This window comes from Clarias gariepinus, chromosome 9, assembly GCF_024256425.1.
Source record: "Clarias gariepinus isolate MV-2021 ecotype Netherlands chromosome 9, CGAR_prim_01v2, whole genome shotgun sequence".
NCBI classification, from domain to species: Eukaryota; Metazoa; Chordata; class Actinopteri; order Siluriformes; family Clariidae; genus Clarias; species Clarias gariepinus.
The window spans coordinates 35,902,867-35,927,163 of NC_071108.1; the positions used below are offsets into that span (position 1 = coordinate 35,902,867).

General features: G+C 38.1%; 1 protein-coding gene across 1 annotated transcript in view; it reads right to left on the reverse strand.

Annotated features, from left to right (window-relative positions):
• aebp1b (AE binding protein 1b) overlaps nt 1-18,071 on the reverse strand; it is a 23,428-nt gene extending 5,357 nt beyond the window's left edge. The window contains exons 1-13 of the mRNA XM_053504963.1: nt 17,869-18,071; nt 13,097-13,171; nt 12,801-13,010; nt 11,210-11,512; nt 9,791-9,910; nt 9,603-9,695; nt 8,763-8,846; nt 8,226-8,282; nt 6,789-6,890; nt 3,186-3,284; nt 474-583; nt 264-403; nt 92-176 (exon numbers count right to left, since the gene is read on the reverse strand). Coding sequence (XP_053360938.1) covers nt 92-176; nt 264-403; nt 474-583; nt 3,186-3,284; nt 6,789-6,890; nt 8,226-8,282; nt 8,763-8,846; nt 9,603-9,695; nt 9,791-9,910; nt 11,210-11,512; nt 12,801-13,010; nt 13,097-13,171; nt 17,869-18,004 — 1,614 coding nt within the window. The 5' untranslated portion in view covers nt 18,005-18,071. The remainder of the gene's footprint in view (nt 1-91; nt 177-263; nt 404-473; nt 584-3,185; nt 3,285-6,788; nt 6,891-8,225; nt 8,283-8,762; nt 8,847-9,602; nt 9,696-9,790; nt 9,911-11,209; nt 11,513-12,800; nt 13,011-13,096; nt 13,172-17,868) is intronic.
• Between the last annotated feature and the right edge of the window lie 6,226 nt (nt 18,072-24,297).

Consider the following 24,297-nt stretch of genomic DNA (forward strand, 5'->3'; position numbering starts at 1 on the left):
ACATAATAATAAATACACATTATACTGTACACATACTGTATATACTTTTCTTTCTGTGAAATAATCACTGATCATAAGAGCCGCAACCTACCCATTCTGAGTACCCGTCATGGAGCACAGTCCATTCCCTGCTGTCATTACTGAAGCCCACGTAGTAGGAAGTAACGTAATCGTTTCTAAATGATCAAAGAAAAATATGTTTGAATAAATCTTTCTTTCTTTCTTTTTCAGTGAAATAGTCAACGTCTTAGAAATTGTCTCACTCTATGGGGTCGTCTCTGCCCTGTGTGATGACCCCGGTGAACTCGGTGAGCATGCGCGTGTCCAGTTCGATCCAGTGGACTTTGTCTTCAGGGTTAGGACACCACGCTCCTCCATTCATATTGTCCTCATCTCCTGACGCCTAAATAAATGTACATATTTACATACAGGCACCTCTTATAATGTGATGTGATGTATGTGTATGTGTGTACCTGGATGTTGAGGCGAGCTCTGTGAGAGCCGTAGCGGTGAAATTGCATGGAGGACACTTGCAGCTGGTCACTCTCGATTCGATGAGACTCCAGGCCCAGTGGAGGACATACTGACATCAATAACATTTAAATGATTAAAAAAAAACCTTAATACAAATATACTGCATAGATTTATAAATAGACTTTTACTTATAAATTCAATTATTAAAATATATAATTTCTCCTTTTAAGTTGAAAATCGCATCAATGTTTTGTAAGCGTAGTGTCTATGAGATGCCATATTGATTATACATTTTTATTTACTAAACTATCATGGATTAAAACATTTTATTAATTTATAATCGCTTAAATCCCTTCCATACAAACATTCTTTCATATAAACAAAAGATCTTAAAACTCAAGTTTGCTAAAAATGTAGCATGTCCACTTTTCACAGCTTTTATTTTTAGCAACATATAAACATATAAAAACGGAACTTTAAAAACATTGGCAATTTAGTGTTTTGCATTAATTTCACTCTTGTACATATGAACATTTCCTAAAAACGCTTTATTTAGAAGTAAATTAGTCTACATTTCAAAAAGTGTTATCTAAGCAAAGGGAAAATATCTTAAATATACATCTTGTAGGTAAATCTTTATTTCTTACATAAGTTTACAAATACCCAAATATACAATTATATACTGTATATTTCGAGCCAAATGTTGCTAAAATTAAAAGTGAAAAATTCTTGTTCTATTAATCGATCGATTGATCAATCAACATTTATTTATATAGCACCTTACAGCAACCTAAGCTGAACCAATATGCTTCACTTTTTTAAAATAAATGGCGATAAAATGGCAATAAAATATACAAAACAAAACAAGACACATAAAATCATTAAATACCAAAAGCCATTCTAAATAAATTGGACCTCGACCGAAGGACCACTAGTAGGTTTTCATCAGCAGAATGTAAAGCTTTACTTTGTTGTTTACTGTCACACACAAGTAAGAAGATGCCAAGCTATTAACTGCACTTAAAACAAGCATCAAAACTTTAAACTGTAGCCGGAACTGTACCGGAAGCCAGTCGAGAAGAATACGGGAATGTGACGATCAAGTTTCTGATTATTAGTCAGCATAAGAGCCGCAGCATTCTGCAAATGTTGTAGGCAATGCACACGAGCTTGAGTGACTCCAACGTAAAGAGCGTAGCAACGAACTAATAAAAGCATGAATGGCTTTTCCAGTCACTCCGATTCAGGAAGTGCTTGACCTTTGAGAGGAGGCGAAGATGGAAAAAGTCTGCCTTGACAACAGAGTCAATGTGCGTCTAAAAGTTTAAACTGTTATCTAAAGTCACCACAAAATTTATGACAGCTTGGCCAAAATGAGGGATCGTGGAATCAAGACCAGCAGTAACAAACCTAGAAAGATTGGAGGTGCCAAACAGAATACATTCTGTTTTGCTCTCGTTCACACAGAGACAATTCACAGTGACAGCCATAGTTTGATGTCATGCAAACATCTGTTAAAGAAAAAATTGGCACAACTGGGAGATAGATTTGTAAATCAGATGATATAAAACATTCTGCTTTAAAATAAATAACGTTAGTGGCAGCATGTTAAAAAAAAAAATGGGCCTAAAATGGAACCCTGTGGAACACCAGAGGTCAAAGCGGCTGGGGAGAAGCTGCTGTTCTAATGGCAGATCATTTTGCTAGTTTTTAGAAAGTTATTTCTTAAAAGAAACAAAATGATCTTTCAATAGAACAAGAAATTTTAGCTTTTAATTTAAGTAACGTGTAATGTGAAATAAGCTTAATCACTTAAGCTTTCACTTGCTGTATTTTTTTGCAGTGTATGTGTCAGTCATATGAATCGGTATTCTAGCACAGTGTACTGGATGATTTGCCTTAGAATATTCGACCGTATTCTTCGACTGTAAGTAACATGATCTCAAACATGCACAGACAGTGAGACACTTCGGGCAAAACGTACATAGCAGCGTCACGTAGATTTAATCGATTGAACTATTCTAATGTTTCATGTTAATTCTTATTAATATTTAATGAAAATTTGGTCACATGACATGATGAAACTCTGACCCATATTACTAACGTGGAGACTTTTAGGTTCATCGTTCCAGATCAGTTCACATTTACATCCACATCTGGTTCATGAACACTCAGGACTTCAGGAATGCTTCAATATTGCCTTGAAAGAAACCAGCTGTTGGATCGGGACGAGGACCTGGCACGAATCTTAGCTGGATTATAATCGTCTAAAACAAACAGCCTGGATTCTTTAAAAACAAGCTTAGCCTTGCAGATGTTTCATCGTGAGCTTTCGCGTTATCGAGTGTGACTCAGGGGCAAAGGACTCTGGGATTTGGATTAGTCAATAAGGACATTTTTTTTTAGGGTGCGGGAGACGAGCTGCTTCATACTGAAAGCTTCAAAGTGACAGGAAGTGTGATCAGGAGAATGCAGTGTCGATGTCATATTACTTAAAGGTCATAGGCGCTTCAAACACTCATACACACACAGACACAAACATATAAGTGCTTTAATTTAATTCATAGTGCAATGAATTATTATCTTCATTGCACTATGAAAATATATAAATATTTAAATAAATAAAATATGACCAATAATCTTCGATAACTTTCTAGGAAACTGTAGACTTTCCTGTATGTAAATGTAACTGATGCATTGTGGGTACTCACCTCTCGGCTCTCGGTAAATGCGCGGTGGTTTTTTGATCCTCCGCTCTCTCTCCTCCTCCTCCTCCTCCTCTTCCTCCACCCTCCGTTTCTCGTCCCATTCTGAAAAGGTTCAAAGGTCATCTAATGTCAAAATCTAAACCCAGACACACACTTACAGAATCCTACAGCCGAACTATAATTACAGACGTGAACGTTTTGGATTGGACTGTGTGTGGCGTGAATGTCAGTGTCATTCCTAATACACACACACACACACACACACACAGTGAATTCTTTACTATAACAGTAATATAATTACTAACACACACACAGAAAGGGCATTCTTTCCTTTAGCGCCGATGAATAGATTAAGAGAGAGAGAGAGAGCAGCATGGTGCTGTCCAGCCCCGGGAATGTTACAGGGTTCATTAGGAACACGTGTGGATCTGACAGCGCCTGAGACTCATGTGAAACTCTCGCCAAACATAACAACAAAACCCTCCCAGACCTCACCATGTCCTCATTTACCGCCCAGCCCATTTATATGTACGTTCCGATACTTACGATCACGAAGAACTAGTGACAACATGATATGAACAGACTTGTTTTTAGAAACCTTTACAGAAGCAATTGGCCAATTAAAAAAACTTTCATATCCACTCGTGCTCGTAAGTGTGTGTAAATCTGTACATGAGAATTCTCGACTCGATATTGTTTGCAATCAGTTACTGATCTTATAAGCTAAGTTTCAATGGATTTTAGTTACAGTACACACACACACACGTTTCACATGAACTCCAAGGATATATATATTTTTTATAAAGAAATCAAGGAAGCAGGCGAGTTTTACAGCCGACAGAGTCACAGCGGCGTGAGAGCAGGACTATAAGATGTGTGTTTAATGTTTGTAACTCATTATTACAGTCAGCACTAAGTGAATAAGTGATGAGTCTGGTATGCAGTGGGCTGTAACTCCCTGGTGTGAGCTGTGAGCCATCAGTTTGTCACACACACACACACACACACACACACACACACACACACACACACACACACACACACTCCTGCTGTTTCTACATGCAGAGAGATTTCTTCTTGACAGTCACTTTGAGAGTCTGACTTGCTGAGCTGCTACACACCACTTAAGCCACATCCACATAATCCACTTTTTAAAAAACCTTTTACACACTTATGTGAGTGTAAGAAATGGAGAAGATGGCGCCGATAAGGTCGGCTGTCGTCACGACTGCTCCTCACTTTCTCTCTTTCTTTTCATCTTTTAAGTTAACTTACAGAAACTTAAAGCCTCGTATTTCAATTCTATTCACTTCTACTTTATAAGCGACCTTGTAAATATTCGGTCAAAACATGGTATCGGTGCTAAAACGTGTCTCACCTCATGAGTATCATATACAGTAACACCATTTTTTATAATACTTAATGCTTCTTATATCCCGATCCATGCTTTGTTTTTTTTTTAAATATGCATACACAGATATATTTTTATCAGATAAAAAGAAACACATTTGCTAAATGAAATTTCATGCCCTTTTATGTTTTAGTGTCAGTTACTTTTTTGAATTCAAATCTTTCAATGATCTTAACAGTCATTCAGATGACACTCGGCCGATTTAGATTTCACATAAAAAGACATAAACCTGAAGTCTAGCCTTAGTCTAAAATGCAGAATTGTTAAGATATTGCAACCTGAATCTGACATGGTTACGGACACTACAGATTTTGGGCGGGAAAAATCCTTAATTTTGCACGGAATGCTTTCATTTAAGCAACAATTTTTACAGATCATATGCTTCTAGAAGCTGACACCAATTTTCGTACCAATACTCAATACAATATGAATAATTTGCATTTAAAATATTTATTGTTCGAAGTGAGACAGTATAACGCTCAAAAATGGCAGTTTTTGGGGCTTATGTAAAATCATCTCTCCAAAACAGCTGAAGTTAGTAACTTGATCTTTTTCAGGAAGCGAGATCGGTCTCTTCCATGTTGCATAAACTTCAGAAGTAGCTTCTTTGGTGCAAACATTTTCTGTATTAAATGTATCATATTAAATGAAGATTTTTTAATAATAATTAAATAATAATTTAATATTCCTATTATTAAAATTCTTATTCTTTTATATTCTTAATTCTATTTTACATACTCTATTTGAATTATTAATTAATTGTACTCACCAATGCAATTCGTTTCTTTTAGAGAAATACATTTTAAATATCATCTACTTCTACCTCTAAGGTTTTTGCCATTTAGTTGTTATTTCAGCGGTGTGAGCTTTGCCCTTATATGGAGTTTTGTAGGCGTCACCGAGTGCAAATCAGCCACATCGATCAGCACTCTGAACACTTTTGTTCATTTTCTTTAAGAAGAGAATAATCAAGAAATACATCATTTCTGTCTTTATTTGTTTTTTTTTACTAACTTCCACTTCACCCAGTTTTACACACAAGACTCTAAAGTTTTGTTTTTCCAAATCTTACGGATCTGCTCTCTTATTCTGGAATATTTCCCAGATGTAGTGGTGAAAGTTTGTTTTTAAGTGTGCGTGTGTATGTGTGTGTGTGTGTGTGTTCGCTAACCTAATTTTCTGTATGCACATGTGTGTGTGTGTCGATTATATAAGTGGACTCAGTTCAGCACACACTCGTCCACCCGTGTCACATTTCCTCTCATGAACCCTGCTCTGCTCTTTTCCTCCCATCACACACACACACACACACACACACACACACACACACACACACACACACATCCTCTGAAAAAAAGGGTTTGAAAGAGAAGGAGAATGTAAGTTATTAAAGATCCTCCTCCAGTTCTACCCTGAAGTCACCTCACACTCAGGGGTGTTTCATGACTTTTTGTTTTTTTAAGGAACATAAACACTGCGATCAGGCCGTCACATTTAGTTTAAAATTGCAGGAGTTGGGGTTAAATAAAGTTCACGTAAGACCTTATCTTCCTTAATGACGTGTGTGTGTGTGTGTGTGTGTGCTGTTTCACAGATATCCGAGGTATCGGAATCTGGGTGAGTTGAACCCCACCCCCCTTTCCATCCCCCACTCATCATCCTCCCGGCATTTCATGTTCCAATGGCCCTAAAAAGGGCCTCAGAAAGGCAGCAGAGTCAATTCGGACATTCCTAGAATATGGGCACACTGCTAAATTTAATTCCAAACATTAATGCATTTCCTTGTGCTTTAGAATGAGGGCAGGAGCAATGCGGGTCCTACAGATTTTAAAGCAAGGCTCCTGATTGGTTAGCTGTGAAGGTTTTTGTGACATCATCATCTTTAGTTGCTGAAATGCAAAAGTAGAATTTAATGCAAAAAAACTGCAATTTCCTAAACTTTTCTAAAATACAAAAGGAATTAATGTAAAATTGTAGAAAAAAAGCACAATCACAAAGAAAACTGTAGTTGCTAAACAACGATGAGCGGGTCCAAGCATTGCTGCCTGGGAGCACCACACAATCTGTGTGCTTTTTAAGCTCGTTAAGATCCAAAAAGTTGGAAAAACTGCATCACACTATGATGTCACTTAATGTGATGTCCCTCAGGAAGTTTATTAGCCACTTTTTGGCATAAGTTTAAGGCATCGCCATACCTCTCTCCTTCTTCTGATCCCACTCATTCTCCCGCTCCTGCTCCTTCTCTTTTTCCCCCGCTCTCTCCCTCTCTCTCTCCAGGTCCTCTGCCTTTTTCTTCTCTAGAGAAAACAGAGATATTGGGACAACAGTGTGACATGACAGCTCTCAAATCCGCTATGACGTCATACAAACAAAAGTAAAAAAAAAACAAAACAATTGCAGATAAACAGAAGGGAAGAATCTAAACCGTTAATAAGCTGCGCTTAAAGTTCTACTAGTTTAACACAAGCAGCATTACACTGGGCTTTACTGATCAGGGCCCGTATTCACAAAACCTCTTAAGCCTTAAAGTTGCTCCTAGTGATGAAATACTAAGAAAATTTGTAGAATTTCCCATTAGAATTTAGGACAAAATCTTAGAAAAGATAAAAATTATTCACAAAACATCTTAGGCCTAAAAACACCTCCTAAGTTAAAAATTGTTAAGAGTAGAGAGGAGGACTTCAATAGTTAACTTAAGAGTTTCTGTGGCAGAGAACAAAATGGTGGAAAGTAGAAATATTTTTTATCAACCAATCACAGTCCTTGAATTGAATCCTCCTAACTAAGATAAAGGTTTTTGTACTTTCCTTACTTAGAGTTTACTTTTAGTCTAGGATTCCCAGCTAGGACTTTTTAAGCTAAGAATTCTAAGAAGCTTTGTAAATACGGGCCCTGTTCTTCAATATGATTTAGAGCAGAAAAAAAAATTCTAATCTAGGTTTGACTTTCTAATTGCACTCTGAAACTCAGATTAAAACCTTCAGCTGGGATTATATCACGGGTTCGATTTCCGTCTCTGTGTGCATGGAGTTTGCATGTTCTCTCCATGCTTGCTGGGTTTCCTTTGGGTACTCCAGATTTCCTCTCACAGTCCAAAGACCCGCAGATTAGGGTAATTGGCGTTCCCAAATTCCCGTAGTGTGTGTATGTGTTTGCCCTGCGATGGATTGGCACCCTGTCCAGGCTGTACCCTGCGTTGTGCTCTAAGCCTCCTGGGATAGGCTCCAGGCCCCCCTTGACCCTAAATACAGGATAAAGCAGTATAAATGGTAAGTGAGTGGTTCAAAGCTTTAGGGCTCCATTTAGCTCCACCCACTTTTAATCTGTATGTAATATGTGAGTGTTTGAGGTTAAACTGGGATCTGGCAGTCTGAAAGACTCAGTGTAGAACATTGCTTCATGTTCTGAATCAGAATAACAGGCTGGAATATCACCACCCCTCCTTATGGTGATGTAAAGCCAGTAAATAAAATCCAGAAGGATAAATTATAGAGCTGACAAACTCCAACTGTCCTTTAATTCATTCCAAAGATCTGAGGTTTTCGTCCACATCGTTGCTTTAGATCTAAAATATACGAGTCTGTTTGCTTTGAAAGATCACACAGTGTTTGTTTGCGTGATGGTTTCTTTACCGTCCTCGTAGTCGTACTCCTCCCACCACTTGCTGTCGTAGGTTGGGACCGTGGGCTCTGAAATAGAATAAAAACTGAAGATCAGAGTTGGTCTTACCTTTTCATTTCCCACTTTAGTGCGTGTTTAGAAGACAATGAGAAAGTAATCTTTTTATATTTTGCTTTGATAGACGTCAGTGCTACTGATCTCCGTGCCAACCTTACCAGGCGTCTTGGATTTTTATGTACTGTAAGAAAACACGCTCTTTGGAGCTGGATATTAAGTTTATGAGCCGTGTAAATTTATAAAGCTGGATACTATAACACAGCCTTTATAAATAAAAGCTTGCTTACACTGGCGGTTTTTACAGTTTCCTCTAACTCCTGATCTACACTTTTATGCTGTTGCTTTGTTCTGGATTAGGGTTGTAAAAGTATACTGTATACTAAGTTATGCTACAATAATTTATAAATTGTAAGTAAATCCTGTAAAATACAATGAAACTCATTTACCCCTATTCTCGATAAAAGGTCAGTGTATTTTTTTCTAAAGCTCACCTGTAATAGAGTAACTCCAATCACTGTCAGTCGGGACGATCTCTTTACCATCTGGGAATGGGATTGGTACTTCTGACACCTCGACTGGGAGCAAAGAAAGTAAAGTACATATTAATTAAGCAACAAAATCACTTGATTTTAAGTAATTCTCCACGAACCAGCCATCATCTACAGGACCCTGTATTTAGATTGGTCTAACTCTTCAGGGCTCTGATTCATGGTTCGTTAATGGAGGCTATAATCTTTGGTTAGTTCCAATATTGTAAGGATCTGAAATTGGTTGGTGCCAATCTTGTTTAGTTCCAATCTTTAGTGATCTGACTCTTGGTTAGGTCTAGTTTTTGGGATCTGTCTCTTTTATAGTCTCAGTTTTAGCCATTAGGGTTTCAAAATATACTTCTAGTGTTTAGGACTCTATATTGTGTTTATTCCTAGTCCTGGGGACAATGGCTCTTGGCTGGGCCTAGTATGCAGGGCTCATCTTTTGATTAAAGGATCAGACTCCTGTTTGTTTCAAGTGAATAGGAGACAATATTTGGGGTAGTTAAGGCTCTATGTTTTAGGTAGGTCCAGGTTTTATGGCTCTAACACTTGTTGGTTGTAGTCTTTCTGGCTTTGGCCCTTAGGTAGGTTGTTTAAGCTTTATTTTTTGAATATATTCTGTTCTTGTTAATCTAAGTAGCCCCGACTTAACTGGTTGTTTAACATCTTCAGACTTTTGACTCTTGGTTACTCCCCCTATTTATAAATCCAATTCTTGCTTAGGTCCAGTCTCAGACTCTTAAATTGTATCGCCAGTAATATGGCGGAAAAAAAAGGAAAACGCAAGTGTGCACTCACATGTTGGTCCCCAATAGTCATCTTCATCCTTGCCTTTCCCGCCGATACCTGGGGCTGTAGGTTCAGGATCATCAACCTTCCAGTAGTCATCATCTTTTTGACGTTATATGAAGTTAGTTTTGCATGAGTTATATGAAGTACAAACTTTATGCTATTGAGATTCTCTTCTGACATTAGATGTATCATACCGGGGTCAATGAAGGGCTCCAAATATTCATCTGTTGGGAAGAATTCAAGATCATCTGAAGTTTTTTGCGTCGGGGGAGCAGGAGGTGCTGTGGTGGTCTTGGGTTCCTCTGTCATGTATACTGCAAATAAAAATAAGTTAAGCTATTTAATTATTTGTAAGCTTGTTGTGATGTAAGTGCTCACCATAATTTCTTATTACTAATAATATTTGTACACCATAATGCCTAGTAATGGCTTTTAAAATTTGAATGTTGATCAATTATAAACATTTTTATTAATATAAACGTGCTAGAGTTATAAATACATTATAACTTCATAGTGATATAGTTAAAGTGTTGTTGCTCTAAAAACGTGGTTGATTGTACGTGTTTTATGGTTTGTTTAAAAACATAATCAGGGCCCGTACTAACTAAACGTCTAAGAGCAGGAAATCGCTCCTAAGTGGCCAAAAATTCTCAGTGACACAATTTTTGGCCTACTTTTAGGAGTAGGAGTAGGGGCACTTTATCAACATTGTTAGAATAGGAAATCACTCCTATCGCCACCAAAATTTAAGAGAGCTCCAAATATGGTGTAACTCTAATTAAAAATACATTGGACAAAAATTTGTCTTTTTTCATTTTGGACTTTTTTTTCATGTGCAGTATGTAATGGGTCCATAAATAAACATATTGTATGCTAAAAACAGCTGAAAATAACACATCGAACTTTGCTCTTACAGCACTGCAGATCATGTGCAGATTCATACAAGCTGCATTCATGGAGCTGTGAGCATCATCCATGGCACACATATTAAAATAATTATATTTATATAAACATTTTATGTATTTATAAAAGTGTGCAAGTGTACACAACAATTCTTTTTGGAGATTCTCTGTTATAAACACACTTCCTCACTTCATTACCACAGTGGTTCACACTTCTTAGGGCTATGTGCGGCAAACTGACAGGTGGTATTGATGCTTTCACAAATCCCTGTCCACTCAATTTCTTTTTTTGAGGTACGAGTAGGCCAGAATTTTACTTTTATTATTTCTTTACATTTTACTTCCTCCTCCACAAGTTACACGCTTATCCTCTCTCTAGTTTCTCGTTCTTTTCGAAATCATGTTGATCAGACTATGACAGTCCTACACAGCTCTATTATAGGGGCTTTAAACAGTTGTGAATGGAGCAGTCTGATAAGGATGATGTCATGCCGCGAGTCACGCATCTGTAAGTTTTTGTCTGCGTGCATAAAGCGTACATGTTTTCCTTGGCGCAGTCCTACTCCTCACTAAAAAAAGAGTAGGAAGCTTCTTAAACAACTTTCATGTCCTACCCTTGGCTAGGAATATTTTCAGTCCTAAATGAACTTTGAGCCCGATTCATAGGAGTGATTCTAAGACGCTTAGTAAACACGGGCCCAGGTCTCCAACCTTCATCCCAGTAGTCATCTGGAAAAGGATCCACAAACTCATCATCATAATCGATTTGAGGAGGTGTGGTGGGCGGCTCGGTGGTGGGCGGCTCGGTGGTGGGCGGCTCGGTGGTGGTGGTTGTCGGCGGTAAAGTGGTGGTGATAATCTCTTTATTCTTTTTCTTGTCTTTCTTTTTCTTGTCTTTCTTGTCAGTCTTGGGCTTCTTGGTGGTTTTTTCACCCTTGGGTTTTTTCGTGGGTTTTGGTTCTTTTTGTCTTTTCCCTCGTTCCTCCTTCTTTGCCTTTCTGCGGGCTCGCTTCACTGGATGGAGGGATGGGAATGGGTAGAAAAAAACGAGAGAGAGAAAGAATTAGTATTAGACTGTTTCTGAATGAAGTTTCAGGTTTAGTCAGTAAGCTGTGGCACATGAATGTGTTTGCACTGACTCTGCCCTACACGGTATATTAGTTACGGCTAACACAGTTTATTTTACACGTGGGGAAGGTGTTAATTTTCTAGGGATACAAGATCTTTGATGTGCCTGTAAAAGCCAAGTGCTTGATAGCATGTAGTGTTAATCCCCATCTGTTGTTTATTAGGCTGAGGATTCACTCCACACACTCATTCCTACTGATCTCATCAGGTGGAGCTCTTCTGTAAAAATACTACACAAGCTAAAAATACAGGGTGTCTGGACCCTGAGGTATGTTCCATTACTTTACCCAACAGCTAAACTCTGCTTCCTGTTAATCTCATTGTCTGATAATTTAGAGTCGGACCGAGAGCTGGAGCTGAACCTCGCGAGATCACTTTACAGCACGATGAGTTCAGCAGACCAAAGGCAAAACATTCTGTGACTACGAGAGTCTGAAAAACTTTCACGAGGGGAAAAAAATCACAGCAATGCTTAATATACGGTACTGCCTGAGTAAAGCTCCGTTAAACATTCATTAATAATGTTTATAACAACAGTTTAATGCTGTTCTAAAGTCGCCAACTTGATGTTTCCCAGTCCAGTGAATAAGAGTCTGGAGTCTCGCTCTGGGGTTTTTAGTAAAAGGGTAAGCAGAGAAAAAAAAAAAAAAAAAAAAAAAAAAAAAAAATAATATATATATATATATATATATATATATATATATATATATATATAATAAATTATAGATAAACAATATAAAAACATCCAGCGAAGAGGGTGAAAATAAAGACAAGCACTGGAAGGAGTCATTAAAGGTTAAGTTTGACAAAAAATAATTATATATAAATGTGTTCCCTTAACACAGTCAGTTAAATGTGTGTGATGATTTAAATGATGCAAATCTGGTAGATGTTGGCATTTTAGAGGTTCAGTACACTCTTTTGGCCATAAAGTTTAGAATCTTGTGTGGCTATTAGTGAGCATGTGCACACACACACACACTGGTTTATGAACAAACAAACTTGGACATTACAGTCAGTTATGGGAAAAACTCTTCCTTTCGACCATATTTGCAGACAAGGTTTGAGATTCGGCTTACGATTGGTCAGTTTTAGCACACTTTACATTTGACACCCATAACAATGTTAAAAACATTTGGCATCATCATGTTAGAGTGTGTTTCGATGCACTTACACACAATCTCCAGGTTGACCTCGGCCTGCGCAGAGGTGTGTGTGTTTTCAGCCACACACGAGTACACGCCCGCATTCTCCACCCGAGCCGAGACGATGACGAGCGAGCTGGTCGACTCGTCGTGTCTGTGCGCTTTGATGTTTTTGTCATTTTCCGAGATGCTCTCTCCGTCAGGGCCGATCCAGACGATGCTCTCAGCTTTCCCTGTCGCTGAAAACGTGACAAGGTTTTAAAAAAATGCAAAAACACTTTAAAAAATACTGCGAATTTGTAAATGTGATGAGAAACAGACTCACCTCTGCAGAGAACACGTTTCCTCTGTCCTGCCTGGATTTGTACATGTGACGGGATTACCATGACCTGTAGAGGGGCTACACACACACACACACACACACACACACGTGTAAGAGTGCTACATTGAAGCTACATCTGTTATTAGTGCAGGATTTCTTAACATAATTTTTTTTTAAACAATAAATGCCATTTCATGCCTTTTCCCCAGCACTCATGGACTTTCATAGTAACTAACTGTCTTTAACCACAAAACTGGAAAAGAAGGATTTTATTGATAGTTTAAGCTGAAGTTTTGGTATTGTTAATAATGTTTCCTGTGAGAAAACAATTCTTTGTAATTAAAAAGACTTTGTGTGCAACAAAATTCAGCAATTTTTTAATTCTTGTTCCATTTTGCTGACAGCGACTCACTACAAAAACACAAAATCTTATGGATACTAAAATGCACAACCTTAAGTAACTACAAACACTGCAGGCTGATTCATCCATTGTGATAAAACTGTAGAGGATGGAGATATACTGTAGTGTTTTCCTAATTCACACAAAATTCACACTGACATAACCCAAACGATTTCAATATAATATTCGGGCATTTGAGCTTTTTAACACCCTTGTGACTTAAAGAAAACATTCACAAATTATGATCTATCAGTTTGCAATACTTTTTACTTTGCTTGCAAAAGGTTTACAGGATTTGTCTAATTTTGCTGTCAAAGCATTTTGATGTTATGTTCTGTTCTGCTGAAGCATGAGTTTGTTTGCTTTAAAAATAAAGTGAAATTGGTCAATGAATTTTATTAAAAATCGTCTGTCTTATTAGTCCAGGAAAAAATACACACAGGGACACTTTTATCCGGACTATGGGGTAATTAAGTTTCTTTTAAATGCTGCTGTTTCTGCTTTATTCATCAGTCAGAGGTTTAAATCCTCCATCAAGGACACCGCAGAGAGCCTCATGGAAAAATCTTGTGGCGTGCCGTCTTAGAAAAACCCCAAATCAGTCATGACCTATATTTACTTAAAAAATATCAAACACACACACACACACTCACACACACTTTATTATATCGCCTCACACTGAAAGTTTCCTGAGTGTGTTTATCTTTTCCACTGCTGAGTAAGCATCAGATTCTGAAGGAAAATAGCGGTTAAGGTTACATGTTAATGACCAGAAGGTTGTGGGATCGAATCCCAAAAAAAGGAACTACTGGTTAGTCTTTAAGAAAGATCCTTCTGCTCTTCTAAATCGTCAAACCTAAAATTCAGTGAAACTCTGCAGTGTTTAATCACCCTGAACTTTTCTCAATTATTTTAACAAAATGTTCATTAGTAGTATTTAACTTGAGTTTCATGTGGCTAGTTTTATACATGGCTGCTGGTAAAAAAAGGTGACTAAGTAAGAAAGAAATAAGTTGCTTAATCTGTATGTTTCTGTTACTGACCGGGACACGGGGTTACTTGACGTCACATACTCCAAATTAAGCCCCGCCCACTTTCAACTAACCTGGACAAAATAACACAATATAAATTTGAAAAAGTACTGTTAGCTGCTGTTAGCTGTTCCTGAAGCTTCAGTTTTTGTGAAAGGAATAAACCACTAATCCTGCGGTAATGTTGTCGGAAACCGCAGATTATTTACAGTACCACTGTTATTTTTTGTATTGGGTGAAATTATGATAATTACATAGCACACCTCAAAAGACAGTAAGTTGGCAACAGTGATGATCAGAGTAGCGAGTAGCAGTACTTTGTTAAACTCTTTTCACCACTGGACATACACACACACACACACAATGCTAGTTGTCTCGATCCTGCACTGATGTCATGTTTTCCCCAAAGCAGAGCTCCGTCACTTAATATTTTAAAGCATTGGTATTTAGCGGTTAAATAAAGATCAAAGCCTTCCTGTTTAGCGTCTGTGCTAATGCTGTCATACTGTCTGCGTCTAAAAGCCGCACATCAATTGTGTATTCATGCATATTGGCTGCGTTTCTTGTAAATCTGCAAACAGGTGCAGTGTGTTCGTTTTTCCTGAAGCTTTCGACTCGACTGTCATGTTTTTCAAATCAAACTCATTTATCCTGACAGGGATCACACATCTGTACTTTTACTTACAAAATTCAACACAAAGAAGCAAAGAATCAGGATGGGTCAAGTTTTACAATAGCTTATAATGTTTGCTGCGTAATTTTAAACTGCGACTTATTTTTTTTATCTGCGATGTCACTTTAAAACACATTGAACTGCGCAGACGTCTGGCCTTCAAAAACGTCTGGAGCATCTGGAGGGGATTTCTGCCATTTTTCCTTCTCTTTCTCTCTCTCTGATTTCCTTCGCCAAACAGGTGCAGTGTGTTAGTGTTTCCTGGACCAGTCGACTGTACTCTTCTGTAATTCACAGAGTTTGACGTCAGCCGTTCGAATGGGAAAATGCTACATCAGCATCACGCCCTCAGACTCATCAGTGTGGGTTCAGTTATGGCCAAAATGTCTAGTGAAATAACAAAGAACACACCTTGTTTTTAAGAAAGACCTTGTGTTAAATTGGCGAGTAACCTCACAAACAGGATTTGTAGCGTTCTGCAGTAAATGTAGGGGATATTTGAGGACACAGCCTCCTCATCCTTCTGCGGCTTAATGACCGTAAAACACTACCGACAGGAAGATCTCCTGAAAACCTGGTTAAAAAACATTACATAAGACTATGTACAATTTCAGTTTGATGGGTTTATTAATGCTCGAAAGGACATAAAATCTAAATCTTGACATTTGGTAAATTGAGAAACGCTTATTTATATTTGTTAAAGAAATAAATTAGAAAACAGCAAAAAAGTTTCAGTATTTCCACAATTTTCCACGCTTTATACTAAAACAAAAGGCTGCTGAACTATGAAGTGTGAAATATGAAATTAAACGACTCTATGTTTATGTAATGTAATTGACCGTGCTTGAAGGAGTCATTTGGGTTTTTTTCACAGGTTTAAGTAGAAACGATGTAATCTTTAGCAACAATGTAGTCTAGGTAATAACAAAAAAAATATTCTTGAGCATTTGTTTGTATTTTGTGTCAAAGTGATGAGGTTTAGATATTCAGTGTTTTGGTGAAAAATCTGGCATTTAAGCAATTAGAAATTTTTTTTTTTTTTTTACCAAATCATAAATCAGTCAAACAGCTTTAATTACACTGACCAGACTACCCTGCTCAGGGTTTTAGAAATAGTTCATGGCCCTCTAGTTCATTAACCTACAACCTGTTTAAGTGAACATTAACTAAATAACTAAATAAAGAAACAAACCAACAAATTCTGTTACTGTCTCTGCAGACATGAAACTCAGGAAATTGTGATGTTTGAGCTAATTCATGTCTTAATTTAATGTTTTTATTTACTTATTTATTATGTAATTATTTATTTATTTGTTTAATTGTTTAGCACATGCTTCCTCCTACTCATGTCAAGCCGCCAACCGCATCTCTTTGAACTATCACTCATTCATCGCTAGGGAGCGGCGTAACACACGTGGAGGACAGCTATCCGATCTCTTCTGCTTGTATCAGCTGACAGACTGCCATGATTGGCTAGTGTAGCGTGTGAGTATGAGTGAGCGTGTCCAATCTGCTATCTAGGCTTCTGGCTACGGACGGCTATAGCAACACCCCAGATGAACAACTCACATTCTCTGGATGATAGAACACCATTTAGTCATGTTATTACTTAGTTTTTTCCTCCCACTGGCTAGCACTCAGAGTTTCTAGTTTCGACATGGCCCTGACATCATTAGTTGTATGAAAGGTGAAATATAGCAGCGCTATGGGTATGCACATGAAAGCAGATGATTTAATACACAATGGGTGACACGTTGATTACTTATAAATCGTGCTATAATGTGTTAATGGTGCCTCCAGAGAGACCTGCGATTGTGACAATTCTGGACTTAGTGTGACTTTCCATCACACTAAATAGTGATTCGCAGCATGTTGTAGTTTAGGTCTTGCAATGGACAACAGCTAGGTCCCTGTAGGGTTCTCTAGTGCCTTGATTGACTACAGTATGAAAGGCCATGTAAGAGGACGAGTGGATCTCCCAAACATCTGATGGACTTTCAGCAGACCAATGATTCATAAAAAAGTTGAATATTTCGAGCATTGTCTAAAAGTTCACAGCAGAAACATTAGTAAACTGTGAATCACATAAACTACGTGACCCCTGAAATAGTCCAGTAAGCCATGATCTACACAGAACTTCTCGAGGTAAAGGCTAACACATGCCTCATCCACGACCTCGCTTTTGTTTTTGATTAGGGTTGTAAAAAAATCATCAAAATTAAGCTTCCTTTCACTTCTGGCAGCGAATTCCTTCTCGGCTTTCTCCCAGGTGGTGTTTCCATCAGGCGTGTTTTTGTCTGAATTGGCTCTGAGTACTTGTTTATCATGGTAATTGAGGTGTGACTCAGGAGAACGGTTTAATCATAGATGGTTTGAGAAGAAACCTTGGTGTCTCCCTCTTGAAGATGTTTCATTAGAACTTCTTTTTCAGAAAGTTCTGCTTTATTGGACACAATCTAATTTATATCTGTGTTATTTAATCATTTAGATGTTGTTGTGAAGCTTGAGATTATTTCCAGCTTCAAACAGAGAGAAATGAGCTGTGTTTATCTAACAACGTTCACTAGTTGTGTTATTTTCGTTATCATCTCGGTAAAGGATAAGGACTTTGACCTACACCCTAAATTTCTATATAGTTCCTCTTAACTGGGGTTAATATATTCATCAGTACCTGTTGCAGTGTCGTTCTTCCTCTCCTCCTCATCTTGCCGTACTGCCCCGATCACCGATCCCCCGACTTTGGTGACGTCCAGCAGCAGGAACGCGGCGGCGAGAGAGAGAGCAGCCTGGGCCGTGTGTGTCAGCATGGTGCTCCTCACTGATACACACACTCACACACACTGCTCTCCACCCAGGACGTCGAGAGAGAGGGGAGTCAGAGGCAACGAAGGGAAGAGAGGGGCAGAGAGAAGGAGGAGAGAGAGAGAGGGAAAGACAAAGAGAGAGAGAGGAGGAGAGTCTGGGGTGGTGTCTAAGAGAGAGGGAGAGAGAAAGAAAGAAAGAAAGTGAGAAAAAAAGAGTAAAGAAAAAGAGAAGGAGAGAATTAAAGTAGTGTTCAGAGTGAGAGAAAGTGTGATAGATGGAAAATGTATAAAAGATAGAGTCAGACATGCTGTAAATGGAGAGATTAGGCAGACAGTAATAAAAAACAGACATGCAAAGGGAGATAGAGAAAGTAATAAATTATGAGAAAGAGATAAACAGAATTAGAGAGACATAGAAAAAGAAAGCAAAATCATGAAATACTGACAAAGGGAGAGATATAGAGGGAGAGGAAGAGAGCAAATGAAAGAAAGATAGAGAGCAAATTTTTCAACATGGCCGAACTCTTGGACGTTAACATTAGATGCTAAATGTGTAAATCTTGTTATTTATTAGCATTTTATGCACATATCTGAAATAAAAATAGCCATTCTACATTCCTCATTTCATCTGTCTTCTGAATCATTAGCCCTTTTTTTCAACACCGTGAGAAGTCTGTCCAGCTAGCAACAACGTTCTTCCAGCTTTAACCGCACAAACAATGAGAACATGCTGTGTTGAGCCCAGATAAGTAAACCGTAGCTAGAAGCGTTAGCATGTGTTTATTAAAACAAAAAATAATAAAATCATAATGTAAAATTTTTAAAGTATTGTTGCTAGGTAACCTGTTGCTTAGGACACTGAAAGAGTCTGTTGTTAAAAATCTAATATCTAGCTAGTTAGCATAGTCCTTAAGTAATAACTGACATTTTAAAGTGAGAGAGGAAACACAACAGAGTTGTGCGAAATGTCAACATTTGCTCCAGCTGTGTTAGCAAATCGCTAAAAACCAAACAAAAACAATCCCCACAACTATATTTACACTGTAATTACACTTAGCATCGACTAGCTAACTGACTCGTGGACTTCGTAGCTAAGATTTAGCATCATGTGTGATTACAACAGGAGTGAGTTTAGTGTTTGTGTAAACTCTGCTAGTACGAAACAGACATGTGTATGTGTGTATGGTTGTTTATATGTTTGTGTGTGTGTGTGTGTGTGCGTGCGTGCGTGTGTGTGTGAGAAAGAGAGAGAGAGAGAGAGAGAATAAAATAAAGTTTTTGTAGCATGAATAATAATACACTGCAAACACACCAGCCATGACACGACCTGCTGAGGGGTGGGGGAGGGGAAGAAGTAATGATGGAAGGATGGAAAGAAGGAGAAAGAATCAAGGAAAGAAAAAAAAGGAGTTAGGGTGAAGGGGAGGGGGACATTCACCGGAAGGTTCCACAGGCTCAGATGGAGGAGGACCTGTAGGTTTAAACACAACTTATACACTTCTCATTGATGTGGAACTGATCACACACACACACACACATAAATACAGAGAGAGAGAGAGAGAGAGAGAGAGTGAGGCAAATCATAAGAGAAGATAAAAAAGAAAGAATGAGAGATAGTGGAGAGAAAAGAGAAAGAAGGAGGTAGAAGAGACAATACTGATAGAAGGAAAGTGTGCAAAAGAGACAGAGGGAAGGAGTGAATTGAAGCACAAATAAGAGAGAAGGAAGGAAATAAATCAAGAAAGAGTTGGAAAAGAGAATTAAGATAGATAGATAGATAGATAGATAGATAGATAGATAGATAGATAGATAGATAGATAGATAGATAGATAGATAGATAAGCAGGGAGTAAGAGGTGAAGGAATGAAAGTAGTAGAGAGATACATAAAGAGAAAAGAAGTAAAGAAAATAAACAAGAAAATAGATAGATAGATAGATAGATAGATAGATAGATAGATAGATAGATAGATAGATTGTTATTGGATAGGAGAAAGTGAAAAGTAAAAGAAAGAAAGAAAGAAAGAAGAAACACATAAAAAGATGAGAAAGTAAGACAATTAGAAAGATAGATAGATAGATAGATAGATAGATAGATAGATAGATAGATAGATAGATAGATTTCTCTGTGCTTCTGCTGAACATCTCCACTTCCTTTCTCATACTGGAAACAGTGATGTCTCTCTGACTCATGGCCACCACACAACTACGCCGAGGACCGGGGGTTCTGGTGAACCACAGGGGTGGATGGTGGGATCAGATACAGTTACAGAAGGAACGAGTGGAGAACAGGAGGATGAGTGTGATGGTTTTAGCAGTGCTGCTAGCTCAGTGCTGCTAAAGATGAGAAGAAATTCTGCCTGCAGCTCTGGACTTCCTGGGTTGATCATTCACAGATGGAGAAATCTGGCTGATCATCTCAGAAACTTCATGTGGCGAGAAGAGCATTTATATATGTGATTGAACAAATTAAATTTATGTTGTGTTTTAGAATATATCTGTGTAATGGGATATATTTAAAAATGTCTGCTGGTGAAAATCATAGGTTTAAAGTTCCTAGATACCTTTGCAATCCCTAGCTTGACCGAGTGGGTGGGTCGTAGTCTTTCTCCATTGTTAATCACATCACCATCAAGTGGCATGTTACTGTAGCCTTCAGCCTCCAGGAACAATACAATTGGCACTGTAGAATGTAGATACAACGTAATGCAGAAATTTATTTCATAGTTAAAAATAAGATATTTATTAGCATGGATACTACAAGTACCATTACTAGCGTGTTTTGGGAGATCCCAGGGTTCTGTATTAGGCTCAATTATCTTACAATTACAGACACTGTCAAAAGCCCAATAAGCACTGGTCATGCCTGGTTATTATTTGGAGATTCTAGGGTTCTGTATTAGGCCTGGGTATTTTTACAGTGCCAGCCCATGTGACATAGTTGGCCTTCAGGACCATCTAAACCCATAAGTGATGTATCATCCCTACAGCTGGGATTCCCTGAACCAAGCAGGTTTCTGTCTAAGTGATCTGTTTAGTCTTTACTTTAAAATCTAATTTCAGTCCAAAACCAACAAAGGCTAAACTTAAGTACTCCCATGACCTGCACTGCATCTTTTATTCCCCATCCCACATTATTCATTACTGAAGATGCTGCAGGTCCTGATCCAGACTTTTACAGTAGCACCTGAGATTTCCTAAATCAAACCAAATAATGTTGGACAGTTTCAGGATTTTGGGAATCCCACATATGGGGAATTGCTTAAAGCTGAGCACAGTGTTGATATTTTCCCATCTTTCATGGCCAGACATTTGGAGATCTCATCAAGGACGGACATCTTTATGATGGAGATCTTCTGAACAGGGCTCTAGAGAGCAAAGACACCAGCAAACCGAAAATGAGCCTCTTTAGGTCATCAGTCATAGGAGTAGGAGACACACTGTATAGAAACAAAAAAGGTGTGTTAATGAAGGAGTGTAGATCCTGTTGATCTGGGGGAGACAGTCTGGGCATGTAGAGCCAAAAATGACACATGTTGGAAATGAGAAATGGAATGGGATTTGTTGAAGCAGCTCATATAGCCATGCTACTGGGATTAACAAGATACAGCTTGCTATAAAATCAGTTAATTAAGTATATAAAATACCACATTACAGACACAGTCACACGCTGGACCACACCATGCAGTCCACACCCCATGTGTGTGCCTGTTATGCTAGAAAAAAAGCAGATAGTTGGATAAAATAAAACATCGGTTAACTGATTAAAGCTCTGTGCCTGAATCTGTGGCCAGATTAGGAGTTTCAGAATTACGAAAGACACCAGTACTTCCACAGCTGGACCCCAGGTTCAAACCCGGACCACCCAATCCAGACTTCATCATCTGAAAGCTGACAGCATGTATGTAGACACCTGAACCAAAAACATGAAGATGAAAAAAAAAAACCACTGTAACTAAACATATATCACAAATTAAAAACCGTTCAGCAGTTCTAATTTTGTAAATCCAAACCCTTGTGGTTTCTGGAGCAGGTCCTCTGCTGTGTTTTAATAAACCACATGCATTTATTTTAATATTTTGGCTGAAGGGTTAGGAAAGAATTTACAGACTTTACACACAGGATTTTAATTTGAATGACTCTCCCTGATCTGATTAGCGAAAATGAAGCCATGAATTGATTGAAAAAATGTCAATAATGAAAACAGAATGTTAAAAAATAAAAAACTGCACGTAATACAGTATTGTCCAAGTCAGAAATTTAGAACAGACGTTAGGTCTGTCCACGGTCCATAATGTGAGTCAGAAATGGTGACGTGAAGTGGCAGACTGATGCTACAAATCATCATGGAGAAAAGTTACTTCTTATTCAGAACTTTCGACTGAATATAGCAGAGCTCGTAGACAAGTTACAGCTTTAGTCAGTTTAGTTAGCTGAATGCCCCTGATCTCCTGAGGTACCCATGAGGCCTCTCAGGAACTCCGAGCTGCTTGTACTTCCTGTAAAATCTGAGAAGGGGGTTAAGCACTTTAACCTCCTGAGACCTGGATAGCTTGTAATTCCTCCTCACTGTCTCTGTTCATTAGAGCTGCAGGGATACTGGGGATTTGTTTAGACTGAATTCTTTTGCATTGTGATTTTTTAATTCGATTCTATACAGTAGCATTACCGCTTACTGTCTAATTTGTTTCTCAAGCAGCTATTTTTTTTATTACAAACCAATAAACGTATCAAATAAACACTGGAATGCTGTGTTAATTGTTTAAAGTGATAACCTTTTATTTATTATGCTGATGTCCTGTTCCACACTTTAGCCCAATAGGTGGCAGTATTGCACCAAACACACATAAAATCAAAAGAAGAAGTCGCAGTGACGCTATGGAAGGAAGGATGGAAGGCTTTTATTTTCTGCTAAATCTGTAGTATCTTTTTTAAGTATTTCAGCAACTGTGGACCATTTATGGTTAAATAATTTAGTAATAAGTGTGAAGCAAGCATGAATTTAATTCACTGAATCAAATAACAGAAGATTGATTAAATAACACATAGATGTTATGTTTACGTTAGACATTATGCTTCTATCTGTTGCTACACACCTCAGTTCGCTAACTGTACAATCATTCATGCTAGTCGTTCTGAATACTGTACAACCACCTGCTGCACTACAGACATCAGGATTTTTTTTTACTGGACAAAAGATTCATATCCTTACATCTATATTCATCCATCCATCCATCCATCCATCCTTCTCCAAATAATCCAACCATCCATCTATATCCATCCATCCTTCTCCAAATAATCCAACCATCCATCTATATCCATCCATCCATCCATCCATCTCCATATAATCCAATCATCCATCTATATCCATCCATCCATCCATCCCCATATAATCCAACCATCTATCTATATCCATCCATCCATCCTTCTCCATATAATCCAACTATCCATCTATATCCATCCAACCATCCATCCATCCTTCTCCATATAATCCAACCATCCATCTATATCCATCCATCCATCCATCTCCATATAATCCAATCATCCATCTATATCCATCCATCCATCCATCTCCATATAATCCAATCATCCATCTATATCCATCCATCCATCCATCCATCTCCAAATAATCCAACCATCCATCTATATCCATCCATCCATCCATCTCCATATAATCCAATCATCCATCTATATCCATCCATCCATCCATCTCCATATAATCCAACCATCTATCTATATCCATCCATCCATCCATCCTTCTCCATATAATCCAACTATCCATCTATATCCATCCAACCATCCATCCATCCTTCTCCATATAATCCAACCATCCATCCTTCTCCATATATTCCAACCATCCATCTATATCCATCCATCCATCCATCTCCATATAATCCAACCATCCATCTATATCCATCCATCCATCCTTCTCCATATAATCCAACCATCCATCTATATCCATCCATCCATCCATCCATCCTTCTCCATATAATCCAACTATCCATCTATATCCATTCATCCATCCATCTATATCCATCCTTCTCCATATAATCCAACCATCCATCTATATCCATCCATCCTTCTCCAAATAATCCAACCATCCATCTATATCCATCCATCCATCCATCTCCATATAATCCAATCATCCATCTATATCCATCCATCCATCCATCCCCATATAATCCAACCATCTATCTATATCCATCCATCCATCCATCCTTCTCCATATAATCCAACTATCCATCTATATCCATCCAACCATCCATCCATCCTTCTCCATATAATCCAACCATCCATCT